The 17,722-nt window shown below is 48.6% G+C and overlaps 1 protein-coding gene across 2 annotated transcripts in view; it reads right to left on the minus strand.

Moving 5' to 3' along the window:
* Nucleotides 1–16,688, minus strand: part of LOC140393165 (disintegrin and metalloproteinase domain-containing protein 9-like) — a 98,495-nt gene extending 81,807 nt beyond the window's left edge. Inside the window, exons 1-3 of one of the 2 annotated variants that reach the window (XM_072479287.1) lie at nt 16,531–16,688; nt 10,031–10,122; nt 6,222–6,298 (exon numbers count right to left, since the gene is read on the minus strand). In XM_072479287.1, the coding sequence (XP_072335388.1) occupies nt 6,222–6,298; nt 10,031–10,122; nt 16,531–16,591 (230 nt within the window). In that variant the 5' untranslated portion in view covers nt 16,592–16,688. Of the gene's footprint in view, nt 1–6,221; nt 6,299–10,030; nt 10,123–16,524 lie in introns of both variants that reach the window. The other variant, XM_072479286.1, reaches the window with a different exon arrangement.
* Nucleotides 16,689–17,722: the final 1,034 nt, after the last annotated feature.

Here is a 17,722-nt window from a genome sequence, read left to right on the forward strand (position 1 = left end):
AAATTTTTCGGGGTAGAGGGTAGGTGTGGGAGATGCTCGAGGAGCCCAGCAAACCACACCCACATGTTTTGGTCATGCCCGGCAATGCAGGGGTTCTGGGTGGGGGTGGCGAATGTGCTTTCGAAGGTGGTGGGGGTCCGGGTCGAGCCAAGCTGGGGGTTGGCTATATTCGGGGTTGCAGAAGAGCCGGGAGTGCAGGAGGCGAGAGAGGCTGATGTTTTGGTCATTGCGTCTCTAGTAGCCCGGCGAAGGATATTGCTTGTGTGGAAGGAAGCCAAACCCCCGGGCGTGGGGACCTGGATAAACAACATGGCAGGGTTTATAAAACTAGAACGGATAAAGTTTGCACTAAGGGGTTCGGCTCAAGGGTTCACCAGGCGGTGGCGACCGTTCATTAACTACCTCGCAGAACGATAAAGGAAATGGGAAGGTAACAGCAGCAACCCAGGGAGGGGGGGGGGGGGGGGGGGGCTCGGGTGGGTCCTCAGGGGTGTTTTTGTATAGATATTTGTACTTGGTTACGTCTATTGGATTGCTTGATCTTATTATTTGGGAGAGCTATTATTTTTGTTATGGCAGTTGCCATTTAGTTTACATATTATTTATCTATTTGTTAAAAATGGTCACTGTTATTTATATTGTTTTATTGTTGTAAAAAGGGAAAAACCTTTGTACTGTTTTGTTTGGCCGAAAAATTTGAATAAAATATATATTTTTTAAAAACTTGCTTATGAGGGACACTTTTGTTACGGGGATAGCGTCGAATTACATCCGCCAGCGCCTTTTAGAAGGGGCCACGCTCGACCTCGCGGCAACCAAAAAGCTTGCGCTCTCGCTGACGGTCGCCTCGCGCAACATCCAGGCCTACACCCCCGGCCGCGCGGCCCACCCCTCCTATGCATCGTGGACTCCGCAGACGGCCACCCCATCAGGGACCTCACTCAGCCAATCCCATGCCTGTGCCGCGCGGCAGCCAACCAACCCCGGGGGCCCTAAATGTTACTTCTGTGGGCAGCCAAAACACCCCCGACAATGCTGCCGGGCCCGGAGCGCCCTTTGCAAGGCCTGCGGCAAGAAGGCGCACTTTGTGGCGGTGTGCCAGGCCCATTCAGTCGCTGCTATTGTTCCGACCCCCCCCCGTACGGCCAGTGGGCGCCGCCATCTTTCCCTCCTCGGACCACGCACGGCCAGTGGGCGCCGCCATCTTCCCCTCCTCGGACCACGTGCGGCCCGTGGGCGGCGCCATCTTGTTCAATCCCCACCACGTGCGGCCCGTGGGCGGCGCCACCTTACCAGGACCCATGCCCCCCGGGCACCCATCGTCTGCCACCATCGACGATCAGCCGCGTCTCACCTCGGTCACGATTGACCAGTCTCGCCCACACAACCTAGCAACCGCCTCTACAAACGTGAAAATCAATGGGCACGAGATCTCCTGCCTGCTGGACTCTGGGAGCACCGAGAGCTTCATTCATCCCAATACGGTAAGGCGCTGCTTCCTCGCGGTACACCTCGCCAATCAGAGAATCTTCCTGGCCTCCGGCTCCCACTCAGTGGCGATTCGGGGGTACTGCATAGCCACTCTCACTGTCCAGGGCGTGGAGTTTACCGACTTCTGCCTCTAAGACCTCCCCAACCTCTGCGCTGCTTTACTACTCGGCCTGGACTTTCAGTGCAACCTCCAGAACCTAACATTGAAATTTGGCGGGCCCCTACCCACTCCTTACTATGTGCGGCCTCGAGACCCTAAAGGTCGAACCACCTTCCCTATTTGCAAACTTAACCCCAGATTGCAAACACGTCGCCACCAGGTGCAGATGGTACAGCGCCCAGGACAGGACCTTCATCATGTCCAAAGTCCAGCGACTGCTTCGGGAAGGCATCATTGAGGCCAGCAACAGCCCCTGGAGAGCCCAAGTGGTAGTTGTGAAAACTGGGGAGAAACACAGGATGGTCGTGGACTACAGCCAGACCATCAATAGGTACACGCAGCTCGACGCGTACCCCCTACCACGCATATCTGATTTGGTCAATCAGATTGCACAGTACCGGGTCTTCTCAACTGCGGACCTGAAATCCGCCTACCACCAGCTCCTCATCCGTAAGTCGGACTGCCCATACACTGCCTTCAAGGCAGATGGCCGCCTTTACCACTTTCTCAGGGTTCCTTTCGGCGTCAACAAAGGGGTCTCGGTTTTCCAACGGGAAATGGACCGAATGGTTGACCGGTACGGGCTGCGGGCCACTTTCCCGTACCTGGACAATGTCACCATCTGTGGCCACGATCAGCAGGACCATGACGCCAACCTTGCCAAATTTCTCCACACCGCCACTCTCCTCAACCTAACTTATAACAAGGAGAATTGTGTGTTCAGCTCAAACTGCTTAGCCATCCTCCGCTATGTGGTCCAGAACGGAGTTCTGGGGCCTGATCCCGACTGCATGCGCCCCCTCATGGAACTCCCCCTCCCCCACTGCCCGAAAGCCCTCAAACGTTGCCTGGGGTTCTTTTCTTACTATGCCCAGTGGGTTCCAAATTATGCGGACAAGGCCCGCCCACTCAGCCAATCCACTCTTTTTCCCCTAACGGCTGAGGCTCACCAGGCCTTTAACCGTATTAAGGTCGACATCGCCAAGGCTGCGATGCATGCGGTGGACGAGATGCTCCCCTTCCAAGTCGAGAGCGATGCATCAGACGTCGCTCTGGCCGCCACCCTAAACCAGGCAGGCAGGCCCGTGGCATTCTTTTCACGAACCTTTCATGCCTCCAAAATTCAGCAATCCTCCGTCGAAAAAGAGGCCCAAGCCATCGTTGAAGCTGTGCAGCATTGGAGGCATCACCTGGCCAGCAGGAGATTCACTCTCCTCACTGACCAACGGTCGGTAGCTTTCATGTTTAACAACACACAGCGGGGCAAGATCAAAAACGATAAAATCTTGAGGTGGGGGATCGAGCTCTCTTCCTACAACTACAAGATTTTGTATCGCCCCGCCCGGTAAGCTCAACGAGCCCCCCCGATGCCCTATCCTGAGGTACATGTGCCAGCGCACAGGTGGACCGACTCCGGACTCTGCACGACAACCTTTTTCACCCGGGAGTCGCACGTTTGTACCACTTCATCAAGGCCCGCAATCTGCCCTACTCCATCGAGGAGGTCAGGGCAATCACCAGAGATTGCCAGGTCTGTACGGAGTGCAAACCGCACTTCTACCAGCCAGACTGTGTGCGCCTGGTGAAGGTCTCCCTTTGAACGCCTCAGTGTGGATTTCAAAGGGCCCCTCCCCCCCACTGACCGTAACACGTACTTCCTCAGTGTGGTCGATGAGTCCTCCAGATTCCCCTTTGCCATCCCATGCCCTGATATGACGTCTGCCACCGTCATCAAAGCCCTCAACACCACCTTCGCTCTGTTCGGCTTCCCCGCCTACTTCCACAGCAACAGGGGATTCTCATTCATGAGCAATGAGCTGCGTCAGATCCTGCTCAACAAGGGTATCACCTTGAGCAGGACGACCAGCTATAACCCCCCCGGGGAAACGGGCAGGTGGAGAGGGAGAATGGGACGGTCTGGAGGGCCGTCCAGCTGGCCCTACGGTCCAGAAATCTCCCGGACTCCTGCTGGCAGGAGGTCCTCCCCGACACCCTGCACTCCATTCGGTCGCTCCTGTGCACTGCTCCTAATGACACACGCCATGAACGTCTCTTTGCCTTCCCCAGGAAGTCCACCTCCGGGGTGTCGCTCCCAACTTGGCTTGCAGCTCCAGGACCTGTACTCCTCCGTAAGCACGTATGACTCCACAAGGCGGACCCGTTGGTTGAAAGGGTACAGCTACTCCATGCCAACCTGCAGTATGCCTACGTAGCGTACCCGACGGCCGCCAAGATACTGTCTCCCTCAGGGACCTGGCACCAGCTGGTTCCACACACACACACCCCTCCGACCCAGCGCCACCCTCCCCTTCCCCGGCGTACACCACCGCTGCCCCGCCCCAGGACAATCCGTTCTCCCCCTGCCCACGCCCGAGGATGACGAGGATTTTGGCACGCTCCCGGAGTCACCGAGGACCAGACCAACACCACTGCGGCGCTCCCAACGGCAGATCAAGGCTCCGGACCGACTGAACCTGTAACTTGATCGGGACTCCATTTTTCTACTTGTATATATTTCTCCACCACTCCCTCCAGACTCAATTTTAACAGGGGGTGAATGTGGTAGTCACCACTGATGTATATATTAGGTGATTTGTGGTAAGGCCTGTACTACAGGTAGGGGGGTAGTTCCTTGCCTGCTGGCTCCGCCCAGTAGGCGGAGTATAAATATGTGTGCTCCCCATACAGTGGCCATTTCGCCAGCTGCTGTAGGAGGCCACACATCTTAGTGTAATAAAGCCTCAGTTGCATTCAACTCTCGTCTTTGTGTAATTGATCGTGCATCATACACAAGTTTCCAGCTGTGGCCTAAACAGTGTTTTATACTGTTCCAGCATTACATGCCTACTTTTGTCCTCAATACCTCACCCAATAAAGGAAAGCATTCCATTTGCTTTCTTGACTACCTTGTCTCACTGTCCTGCCATTTTCAAAGACATGAGATCATGCACTCCAAGGTCTCTCACTTCCTCAACCCCTCTCACTATATTCCCATTTATTGAGTATTCCCTTGCTTTGTTTGCCCTCCCCAAATGCATTACCTCACACTTTCCTGGATTGATTTTCATTTGTCACTTCTTTGCCCACTGAACCAAACCATTTCACATCATTCTGGAATCAACAGCTGACCTCATCACTATCAACTACCCAGCCAAATTTTGTGTCATCTTCAAATGTCACAATCATGCCTCTCACATTTAAATATGTACAACAAACTGCAAAGACCACAAGACTAAGCGCTGTGAAACATCACTGGAAACCAATTTTTCATTCACAAAAACATCCATTGACCCATTACCCTTTGTTTCCTATCATTGAGCCTATTTTTGGATCCAACCTGCCACCTTTGCCTGTAGATCTCACTTTTCTGACCAGTCTGCCACATGGGACTATGTCAAAGCCTTAAGACATGATCTTCCCCTAACAAAACCACGCTGACTATCCCTGATCAATCCGTGCCTTTCTAAACGACAGTTCATCCTGTCTTTCAGAATTGTTTCTAATAATTTGCCCACCACCAAAATCAGACTGACCGGCCTATAGTTTTCTGGCCTATCCCTCTCACGCTTTTTAAATGACGCTATAACATATCCTCTGGAATTCACCTGTATCTAGTGAGGTTTGGAAAGTGATTATCAGAGCAACCACTATTTCGTCCCTGGCTTCATTAAACAGCCTGGGATACAATCCATCTTGCCCTGGTTTTTCTATCCACCTTCAAGGATACCAGTCTCTCCAGTACTGCCTCACCCACTATGCTTATTGTATTTGCCTTCTCACTTGCCACACTTGTCCATCATTTGCAATGCTCAAGTCAGGAATGTGTTGGAATACTCTCCATTTGCTTGAAAGAGTTCAGTTCCAACAACACTCAAAAACTTGAAACCACCCAAGATAAGGCAGCCTGCTTGATTGACACCTCATCCACCAAGATGCACTGCAGCAACTTACCAAGGCTCACTTTCCCATTCTGCAATCTCTAAAACCTAGAAGGGAGCAGATGCATGAGATCATCATCACCTGCATGTTCCCCTTCAAGTCACACACCATCTTGACTTGGAACTATATCATTGCTCCTTCACTTTTGCTGGATCAAAATCTTGGAACTTCCCTCCTAACTGCTCTGTGGTGTACCTACACCACATGTACTGCAGCAGTTCAAGAAGGCAGCTCATCACCACCTTCTCAAAGTCAATTGGAGTTGAGCAACAAATGCTGACCTAGTCGATGATGCCCACAATGTTGGGCTGCGCAGTAGCACAGTGGTTAGCATTGTTGCTTCATAGCACTAGGGTCCCAGGTTCGATTCCCACTTGGGTCACTCCACGTTCTCCACGTGCCTGTGTGGGTTTCCGTGCTCCGGTTTCCTCCCACAAGTCCCGAAAGACGTGCTTGTTAGGTGAATTGGACATTCTAAATTCTCCTTCCGTATGCCTGAACAGGTGCTGGAGTATGATGAATAGGGGATTTTCACAGTAACTTCATTGCAGTGTTAATGTAAGCCTACTTGTGACAATAATAAATATTATTATTATTAACCCGTGAAAGAATTTAAGAAAACAATACTTACTTGTTCCTTTCCAGTTTTAGCATATACACTTCACCTTCCAAACCAATTAAATAAGACATTTGATCCACCCATCCTCCCTGCAGAAATAAGAACAAAGATAAATTTCAGTTTTAAAAGAGGTTACAATAGACTGATTCTGTGTTGTCTAATTTGTTAGTTCCATATTATCTCACCAGAAAGACTTGGACATTTAACATGGAAATACCATAACCAGGATCTTGCCAGTACTGGGTAAGTCTTGACATCGGGAATATATGCAAGTTCAAGATCATGCAAGAATGTATTCGGGAGCCCTCCCCATACGGCTTGCTAGCATTTTACCTCCTATCTGCCTCCAAGCTTGCCATCTGAGGGTTGGTAAAATCTTGCTCAACAAGCCTGAAGACACATTGCATAGAACAGCAAAGATCCATGGAAAGTTCAGAGAGGTGATCAAAGGCATGTTCCAAAAGATTGATTTTAAGTATGTGTTTAATGGCAAAGAGAAAATGGGGGAAATGCTTAGGGAAGGAGCTCCAGAAAGTAGGCTTGAAATAACAAAGGCCCAATAGTGAAGCAGATGGGAGTAGGGGGGGGGGGAGTGGAGGGAGGCACGTTAGGGGCTGGTTTAGCACAGTGGGCTAAATAGCTGGCTTGCAATGCAGAACCATGCCAACAGTGCGGGTTCAATTCCCGTACTGGCCTCCCCGAATAGGCGCCAGAATGTGGCGACTAGGGGCTTTTCACAGTAACTTCATTGAAGCCTACTTGTGACAATAAGCGTTTTTTATTATTATTATTATGTGTACCCAAGGACATATGAGGCTGGAGGAAGCAACAGAAACAATGTGTGTAAAAGGCTGTGAAGGGATTCATAGATGAGGACAATTTAATCCATTGGGATATTGAGTACTAAGTAGGTCAATGAGGACAGGTGTGATGGAAGAATGGGACTTGCTGTGAAATAGGATAGAGGTAGGAGAGTTTAGCTAAGTTAGTTTATGGAAAGTGGTGGATGTCCAATAAGGTGGACATTGAAAAAAAATCAAACTTGCAGTGGCGAAAGCATGGATAAGGGTCTCAATGTGTGAAGAAAGGGCAGAGGTAGGAAATGTTGATAAGACAGAGGTAAATGCTTTTAGTGATATGTAAAATGTGGCCATTAAAATTGACTCTAGATTGAACAGGGAACAATCCAATTGAGAAGCTGGAAATGGGGTGGGCTACAAAATAGGGTTATTGGCTAGGGCTGAACATGGTTGCCAAGGTCTTTCAGATGTTAAATTGGAAAAAATTCTAGCTTAATAAGATCTAATATCAGTGAAATCTTCTATTGATATTAGGTCTTTTTCACACTTGTTCCTCCAGATTTTCTGGTTTCTGTAGAGAACCATAGAATCCCTACAGTGCAGAATGAGGTCATTTGGCCCATCAAGTCTGCACTGACCCTCTGAAAGAGCACCCTACCGAGGCCCACTCCCCCGCCCTATCCCCATAACCCCACCTAACGTTTTGGACACCAAGGGCAATTTAGCATGGCCGATCCACCTAACCTGCACATCTTTAGACTGTGGGAGGAAAGCGGAGCATCCAGAAGAAACCCACGCAGGCATGGGAAGAACCTGCAAACTCCATACAGACAGACACCCAAGGCCAGAATTGAACCCGCATCCCTGGTTCTGTGAGGCTAACCACTGTGCCACCGTGCCGCACTTCATGAGTTCCAATTTCCCAAGCATTTAAGAGTATCTGCTGTAGCTTTAATATCTAAACAGACTTTCAGCAACATTCACAGATAGAAATACACATATCATTCCAATATTTCAGCAAGCAAATTATCCTGCACCGCTATTGGATCTCTCACCCATTTCTGAGGGGCATCGTGTCAGGCTTAATTTTAGCTTTAATATCATGGGTTAATTTATATTAATAAAGGATCAGTCTGTAATTATTGAGATACTGGATGGGATGAAAAATGATAAAAAGCTGTTGTAAAAGCTGCCTGCACTTAAAAGTGGATAAGTCACCAAAACCGGAGAGCAGGGAAGTGAAATTGTGCAGATACTAGCCATAATCTTCCAATCCTCCTTCGTTAACATCAGTGCTAGTAAAATGGAGAATTGCAAATTTTACACCATTATTTTAAAAGGATGTGAGGATAAACCCAGCACAGCAGGGCAGTCAGTTTAACCTCGGGGAAAACTTTTAGAAATGATAGTCTGAGACAAATGTAACAGTCACTTAGACAAATGCTGATTAATTAAGAAAAGACAGAATGGATTTATGAAATATTTATTGTATTTAACTAACTTGCTTGATGAGGCAACACAAAAGTTTGATAAGGGTAATATGGTTGAGGTGGTGTACATTGATAAAGTGCTGCAGAATAGGTTGAAGTCCATAGAATAAATGGGACAATGGCAGCATGGATACAAAGTTGACTGAATAACAGGAATGCTGGTGAATATTTGGTTTTTAGACTGACGAAAGTATACAGTGGCATTTCCCAGAGCAACTGCTTGAATTGATATATGTTACAATATATATATTGTGGGAGAATTTCAAAATTTTCTGCTGACTCAAAACTTGGAGCTATTGTGTGAATTGTGAAGACAGTGACAAACTTCAACGGAGGGCGGCATGGTGGCGCAGTGGTTAGCATTGCTGCCTCATGACGCTGAGGACCCTGGTTCAATCCTGCCTCTGGGTCACTGTCCATGTGAAGTTTGCACATTCTCCCCGTGTCTTCGTGGGACTCACACCCACGACCCAAAGATGTGTAGGGTAGGTGGATTGGCCACACTAAAGTGCCCCTTAATTGGAAAGAAAAAGAATTGGGCACTCTATACTTCTGTAAAAGTGACAAACTTCAACAAGTCATAGACAGGCTGGTGGAATGCCATATTATCTCAGGCTGTCCATTTGCCTGCCTGCCTGAAACAAATATTAGCTCTTTAAATATGCAAATAAGGGTAGAGGGTGCCGGTCTTCCTGGCGACACCCTGAGCTGACAGTCGCTGTCACTTTCTCCCAGGCGGTATTGGTTGCCCTGTGGCTGACCCTCTGAGCCCCTCGGGGGAACAGGGTATCCCGTCTGGTCTTGACTGCGTCCAACAATCTGGCCAGGTTGGAACCCCCGAATCGAGGGGCTGGACTCTTCAATGACATGGCTGTGAGATGTGTGGGGTTTTCTCTGCAGAATCCGTTTAAGTGCTGCTTCCCCCTGTTGGCGAGCAGCTGGCGGGCGCGGTCCCGGCAAATCAGCTCGTGGTATCATCATTTGCGGCCTGAAACTAATGGGGCCTTGTTAAGTGGACCAATTAACGTTTGATACCAGTGTCCGCTTCGCCAGTTCGAGCGTCGAGAACCTCGTGGCAGTTCCTGCTTGCTACCACAAGAAACCTTTCATTAAATCGTGCCCAATATTTCAAGCCATATGTCTAAAAATCTAAGAAAGTTCCACGGAAGAGTCATATGGACTTGAATCATTAACTCTGTTTCTCTCTCCACAGATGCTGCCTGACGTGATGAGTTTATCTAGCGTTTTATGTTCTTATTCAAGCTCTACTGCGCACAATAGACCAAAGTTGCATCCTATATATTATTATGTATTCTTATCATTTCATGAAATCAATAATGTCAGCAATTGAGAAAAATCTCCACTATGAAAATGAAATACAACTGTTGATGATACACCTTGCCATTGCCGTAATTCTTTTCACATTTTATTGTATCATATATATTTATTGATATAGAATAATGGCAATGAGGAATTTATATGTATTACACATTTGAATAACATCTTACAGGTCATTCAACATTTCAAGTACCTGGCCAACATGTCGTTTCTGACGTTCCCTTACAAGTTTAGGAATAGTGATTTCGTAGGCAGAAAGCCGAGACATCTGGTTGGAAGATGCATCTAATTAAATAAAACAGAACAAAAATCAATTTTGAATCATGAATTCAGCAACTATCAAATTGCAGTCACTGTCCTGTTCAAATGTCCTTAAGTCCATCGCTGGTTAATAAGTTCGAAGGGCAGTACGGTGATGCAGTGGTTAGCACTGCTGCCTCACAGCACCGAGGACCCGGGTTCGATCCCAGCCTCGGGTCACCGTCCATGTGGAGTCTGCACATTCTCCCCAAGTCTGTGTGGGTCCCACCCCAATAACCCAAAAATGTGCATATAGGTGGATTGACCACACTAAATTGCCCCTTAATTGGGAAAAAAAACCAATTGGTTACTTTCAATGTTTTATTAAAAAACAAGTTCCATAAATGTTCCCGTGTTTTGAAAGGTAACTTTACAATCAACACAACGCAATTACATAATTTCAGTGTATATACCCCACTCTAGCCCAAGTGCTATGTTAACATCGCTGAGGGAATTCACATTTTACCGATTTATCAGTGCTGGGCTGGATTCTTGGTTTTGGAGACTAAGTGGTCCCGCCAGCAGGGAATTGCTATTGGTCTCTGCTGGCGCAAGGAGCAGCGCCCAGGTGCAATTCCCTCTCCTTTACCATGCTAATTTATGTAAGAAGGAGAGCTCTCCGGGTTCCGTTGGAATTCCAGTATCGGGCCGCCATTTTGAGCGGTCTGCCCAATACCAAAGAACAACAAAGAACAAAGAAATGTACAGCACAGGAACAGGCCCTCCAAGCCCGTGCCGACCATGCTGCCCGACTAAACTACAATCTTCTACACTTCCTGGGTCCGTATCCCTCTATTCCCGTCCTATTCATGTATTTGTCAAGATGCCCCTTAAATGTCGCTATCGTCCCTGCTTCCACCACCTCCTCCGGTAACGAGTTCCAGGCACCCACTACCCTCTGTGTAAAAAACATGCCTCGTACATCTACTCTAAACCTTGCCCCTCTCACCTTAAACCTATGCCCCCTAGTAATTGACCCCTCTACCCTGGGGAAAAGCCTCTGACTATCCACTCTGTCTATGCCCCTCATAATTTTGTAGACCTCTATCAGGTCGCCCCTCAACCTCCGTCGTTCCAGTGAGAACAAACCGAGTTTATTCAACCGCTCCTCATAGCTAATGCCCTCCATACCAGGCAACATTCTGGTAAATTTCTTCTGCACCCTCTCTAAAGCCTCCACATCTTTCTGGTAGTGTGGCGACCAGAATTGAACACGATACTCCAAGTGTGGCCTAACTAAGGTTCTATACAGCTGCAACATGACTTGCCAATTCTTATACTCAATGCCCCGGCCAATGAAGGCAAGCATGCCGTATGCCTTCTTGACTATCTTCTCCACCTGTGTTGCCCCTCTCAGTGACCTGTGGACCTGTACACCTAGATCTCTATGACTTTCAATACACTTGAGGGTTCTGCCATTCACTGTATATTCCCTACCTGCATTAGACCTTCCAAAATGCATTACCTCACATTTGTCCGGATTAAACTCCATCTGCCATCTCTCCGCCCAAGTCTCCAAACAATCTAAATCCTGCTGTATCCTCTGACAGTCCTCATCGCTATCCGCAATTCCACTAACCTTTGTGTCGTCTGCAAACTTACTAATCAGACCAGTTACATTTTCCTCCAAATCATTTATATATACTACAAACAGCAAAGGTACCAGCAGTGATCCCTGCGGAACACCACTGGTTACAGCCCTCCAATTAGAAAAGCATCCTTCCATTGCTACTCTCTGCCTTCTATGACCTAGCCAGTTCTGTATCCACCTTGCCAGCTCACCCCTGATCCCGTGTGACTTCACCTTTTGTACTAGTCTACCATGAGGGACCTTGTCAAAGGCCTTACTGAAGTCCATATAGACAACATCCACTGCCCTACCTGCATCAATCATCTTTGTGACCTCCTCGAAAAACTCTATCAAGTTAGTGAGACACGACCTCCCCTTCACAAAACCATGCTGCCTCTCACTAATACGTCCATTTGTTTCCAAATGGGAGTAGATCCTGTCTCGAAGAATTCTCTCCAGTAATTTCCCTACCACTGAAGTAAGGCTCACCGGCCTGTAGTTCCCTGGATTATCCTTGCTACCCTTCTTAAACAGAGGAACAACATTGGCTATTCTGCAGTCCTCCGGGACATCACCTGGAGACAGGGAGGATCTCAATGTGACCCAGGCTATCTACACACCCTTCTCCAGACTCAACATCTACCAATTCCTTCTCTTTGGTGAATACTGATGCAAAGTATTCATTTAGTAACTCGTCCATTTCCTCTGGCTCCACACATAGATTCCCTTGCCTATCCTTCAGTGGGCCAACCCTTTCCCTGGCTACCCTCTTGCTTTTTATGTACGTGTAAAAAGCCTTGGGATTTTCCTTAACCCTATTTGCCAATGACTTTTCGTGACCCCTTCTAGCCCTCCTGACTCCTTGCTCCTTCCTACTTTCCTTATATTCCACACAGGCTTTGTCTGTTCCCAGCCTTTTAGCCCTGACAAATGCCTCCTTTTTCTTTTTGACGAGGCCTACAATATCTCTCGTTATCCAAGGTTCCCGAAAATTGCCGTATTTATCCTTCTTCCTCACAGGAACATGCCAGTCCTAAATTCCTTTCAACTGACACTTGAAAGCTTCCCACATGTCAGATGTTGATTTGCCCTCAAACATCCGCCCCCAATCTAGGTTCTTCAGTTCCCGCCTAATATTGTTATAATTAGCCTTTCCCCAATTTAGCACATTCACCCTAGGACCACTCTTATCCTTGTCCACCAGCACTTTAAAACTTACTGAATTGTGGTCACTGTTCCCGAAATGCTCCCCGACTGAAACGTCTACCACCTGGCCGGGCTTTTTCCCCAATACCAGGTCCAGTACCGCCCCTTCCCTAGTTGGACTGTCTACATATTGTTTTAAGAATCCCTCCTGGATGCTCCTTACAAACTCTGCCCCGTCTAAGCCCCTGGCACTAAGTGAGTCCCAGTCAATATTGGGGAAGTTGAAGTCTCCCATCACCACAACCCTGTTGTTTTTACTCTTTTCCAAAATCTGTCTACCTATCTGCTCCTCTATCTCCCGCTGGCTGTTGGGAGGCCTGTAGTAAACCCCCAACATTGTGACTGCACCCTTCTTATTCCTGATCTTTACCCATATAGCCTCACTGCCCTCTGAGGTGTCCTCCTGTAGTACAGCTGTGATATCCTCCCTTTTACATCCCGCCACCCCTTTTACATCCCCCTCTATCCTGCCTGAAACATCTAAATCCTGGAACGTTTAGCTGCCAATCCTGCCCTTCCCTTAACCAGGTCTCTGTAATGGCAACAACATCATAGTTCCAAGTACTAATCCAAGCTCTAAGTTCATCTGCCTTACCCATAATACTTCTTGCATTAAAACATATGCACTTCAGGCCACCAGACCTGCTGTGTTCAGCAACTTCTCCCTGTCTGTTCTGCCTCAGAGCCACACTGTCCCTATTCCCTAGTTCTCCCTCAATGCTCTCACCTTCTGACCTATTGCTCCTGTGCCCACCCCCCTGCCATACTCGTTTAAACCCTTCCGTGTGACACTAGCAAACCTCGCGGCCAGGATATTTATGCCTCTCCAGTTTAGATGCAACCCGTCCTTCTTATATAGGTCACACCTGCCCCGGAAGAGCTCCCAGTGGTCTAGATAATGGAAACCCTCCCTCCTACACCAGCTGTTTAGCCACGTGTTTAGCTGCTCTATCTTCCTATTTCTAGCCTCACTGGCACGTGGCACAGGGTGTAATCCTGAGATTACAACCTTAGAGGTCCTGTCTTTTAACTTTCTGCATAGCTCCCTGAACTCCTGCAGCAGGACCTCATGCCCCTTCCTGCCTATGTCGTTAGTACCAATATGTACAACAACCTCTGCCTGTTTGCCCTCCCCCTTCAGGATGCCCTCTACCCGTTCAGAGACATCCTGGACCCTGGCACCAGGGAGGCAACATACCATCCTGGAGTCACTTTCACGTCCACAGAAGCGCCTATCTGTGCCCCGGACTATAGAGTCCCCTATTACTATTGCTCTTCTGCGCTTTGACCCTCCCTTCTGAACATCAGAGCCAGCCGTGGTGCCACTGCTCTGGCTGCTGCTGTTTTCCCCTGATAGGCTATCCCCCCCGACAGTATCCAAAGGGGTATAGCTGTTTGAGAGGGGGACAACCACAGGGGATTCCTGCACTGACTGCCTGCCCTTTCTGGTGGTCACCCATTTCTCTGCCTGCACCTTGGGTGTGACCACATTTATATAACTGCTATCTGTGATGCTTTCCGCCACCTGCATGCTCCTAAGTGCATCCAATTGCTGCTCCAACCGAACCATGCGGTCTGTGAGGCGCTCCAGTTGGGTGCACTTTCTGCAGATGACGCCATCCGGGACGCTGGAAGCCTCCCGGACCCGCCGCAGCTCACAGTCAGAGCACTGCATCCCTCTAACTGACATTGCGTCAATTAATTAGTAAATTAAAGTTAAAAGTTTAAATTTTTTTAAAAGGTTACTGTTAACTATCTGTTTCCTAGCATTAGATTTCTACTATAAATGTGAAAGCTAAATATAGTACTCTCCGATCTCTGGCTTAGATACCCCTCTAAATTATAATTAAGTAATTATGTTTAATTAGTTACCAATGCTTAATTTTTAAAATTTAGTGTAGATTCCCAACCAGCCACTCAGGTCACAGCTTTTCTGTGATGTCACTTCAGTTTCTCCCCCCCCCCCACACACACACACACACAACGTCCGGTGACGGGCTCCCCTCCCCTTCACAATGCAAATCCCTCCCCCGAGAGGTATCCTCTCCTCCACCACCACAGGAGTAACGGGTCACCCCCCCCCCGTCTACCCCCAGAACGCATGCATGAGGGTGACCAGACTGCTCCGCCCAGGCCCAGCATCAGAGCCCTATCAGACTTGAAAAGTACGCAATTGGCTGTAAGACAGCATGGGCCATCTTGAAGCTATGAAAGCATTGTATAAATGCAAGTGCTCATAAAAGCTGTCATTTTGCCAATGCTCGATCCAAGCTGACGAAGAACAGGCATGAGACCTGGGGCGAAATTCTCCCGAAATGGCGCGATGTCCGCCGACTGGCGCCCAAAACGGCGCCAATCAGACGGGCATCGCGCCGACACAAAGGTGCGGAATGCTCCGCATCTTTGGGGGCCGAGCCCCAACATTGAGGGGCTAGGCCAACGCCGGAGGAATTTCCGCCCCGCCAGCTGGCGGAAACGGCCTTTGTTGCCCCGCCAGCTGGCGCGGAAATGACATGTCGGGGCGGCGCATGCGCGGGAGCGTCAGCGGCCGCTGAAAGTTTCCCGCGCTTGCGCAGTGGAGGGAGTCTCTTCCGCCTCCGCCATGGTGGAGACCGTGGCGGAGGCGGAAGGGAAAGAGTGCCCCCATGGCACAGGCCCGCCCGCGGATCGGTGGGCCCCGATCGCGGGCCAGGCCACCGTGGGGGCACCCCCCGGGGTCAGATCCCCCCGCGCCCCCCCCCAGGACCCCGGAGCCCACCCACGCCGCCTTGTCCCACCAGTAAATAGGTACTTTAATTTACGCCGGCGGGACAGGCAATTTATCGGTGGGACTTCGGCCCATCCGGGCCGGAGAATCGAGCGGGAGGGCCCGCCAACCGGCGCGGCCCGATTCCTGCCCCCGCCGAATATCCGGTGCCGGAGACTTTGGCAACCGGCGGGGGCAGGTTTCACGGCAGCCCCCGGCGATTCTCCAACCCGGCGGGGGGTCAGAGAATGACGCCCCTGATCTCAGCCTAGATCCTATGCATCGATCTTCACCAAAAGACCCAGAAAAGCATAATATTCAGAGGAAGTGGTGGGGACGGGAAAAGATAGTGCAGAGGTAGAACTGGGTGTCAGAGTTCATGTGGACTCCCACATTAAAACAATGGAACTCAAAAAGTTGGTTTAAGTGTGGTAAGAAGCAACTTTTTAGGATTGTGGCAACAGGGACCCATTTTCACCGATATCTTTGATTTGAACTCAAATGAAAACTGGCCAAATTTGCAAATAACATCAATTCAAGGAAGAGGAATTTAAAGAGGCAGCAATGGAATGAATCAGGAAAATTGTCATAAGGGGAACAGTGGCAGATAAAATGTAATAATGATTTGTGAAGTATTATACTCAGTAAGGAATGGATTAAATGCATACTCCATGAATGCTGCTGAAATAGCTATGGTAAAATTGAAAGACATTTAGAAATATTAAAGAACTTGGGGCTTAGCGGGACCGCTAGTGTATCGTAACTCAAGGAGCTGCTCAAGAGGAAGTAACGAGAACAACAGGAACTAAATGAAATTAATAGAATGCCGTTGTAATTTGTATTTGTAATTATAAAAATAACATACATTTACCTGCCCCACTGTGGGTGTAGACTCCCAGGACAATGAGGAAAAGCTCCACAGACAGCAACATTGGGCTTGTTGGAGAGACACTGAGTACTCACTGTCCAAATGTGTCCACCGTGGACGCGATTCTTCACCTCCACCATTCGCAGATGCTAAGCTTTCACTGGCCTGCCTTAATTTACATTCCAAAGAGGTGAATATCCAAACAAACCTGAAAGACTTGTTTTGATCAGTGACGCCAGTCTTTGTACTCTACCCACAAGGTTGCGCCAGATCCAGTTTAGCAAGTAGATTCCTAAAGCTTACAGCTGATAAAAGATGGAATGCATCTTTTTTGCCTGTGTGATATGGATGCCCCCTATGGAGGAACTATCTCACTGAATAAGGTCAATGGAAATATAGAAGGATTTCCCTGCTAAAAGCAAACAGTCTTCACCAGAAATAAAAATAGAAACTATTGGAGAAAACTCAGCAGATCTGGCCGCTTCTGTCGAGATTGAGTTAAAGTTTGAAATCCAATGACTTCATCGGAAATAAAATCAGAAAATGCTGGATAAACTCTGCAGCCCTGGCTGATCTGTGGCGACAATTAGCTTTTGGAGTCCACATGACCCTTCATCAGAACTGATTTCTTTGGAACTGAAGAGAGGTATTTTGCTTCCAAGTTCCACCCCTTTATCACCTTCACCTGGTCCAACACCAACACTTCCTTTCCCTTTCTTGATCTTTCTATTACAATTTCTGGGGATAGACTATCCACTAGTATCCATTACAAATCCACTGACTTCCACAGCTACCTTGACTATCGCTCTTCACACCTGTAAGGACCCCATCGCATTCTCCCAGGTCCTTCATCTCAGTCGCAACTGTTCTGATGATGCCACTTTCCACTGTACTGCCAACATGGCTTCATTCTTCCTCAATCACGATTTCCCACCCTCTGATGGGTGACAGAACTCTCAACTGTGTCCGACCCATCTCCTACACCTCTGTTCTCACCCCTTCCCGTCCCTCCCAGAACCGGGATAACCTCCGCATTCAAAGAATCATCCTTCGCCAGTTCCGCCAACTCCAGCACGATGACACCACCGAAACAAATCTTCCCCTCATCCCCTCTCACTATCCAAGGGCCAAAACACTCTTTTCAAGTGAGGCAGCGCTTTACATGCATCTCATTCAATCTGGTCTATTCCCAAAG

Source organism: Scyliorhinus torazame, chromosome 16 (assembly GCF_047496885.1).
Source record: "Scyliorhinus torazame isolate Kashiwa2021f chromosome 16, sScyTor2.1, whole genome shotgun sequence".
NCBI lineage: Eukaryota > Metazoa > Chordata > Chondrichthyes > Carcharhiniformes > Scyliorhinidae > Scyliorhinus > Scyliorhinus torazame.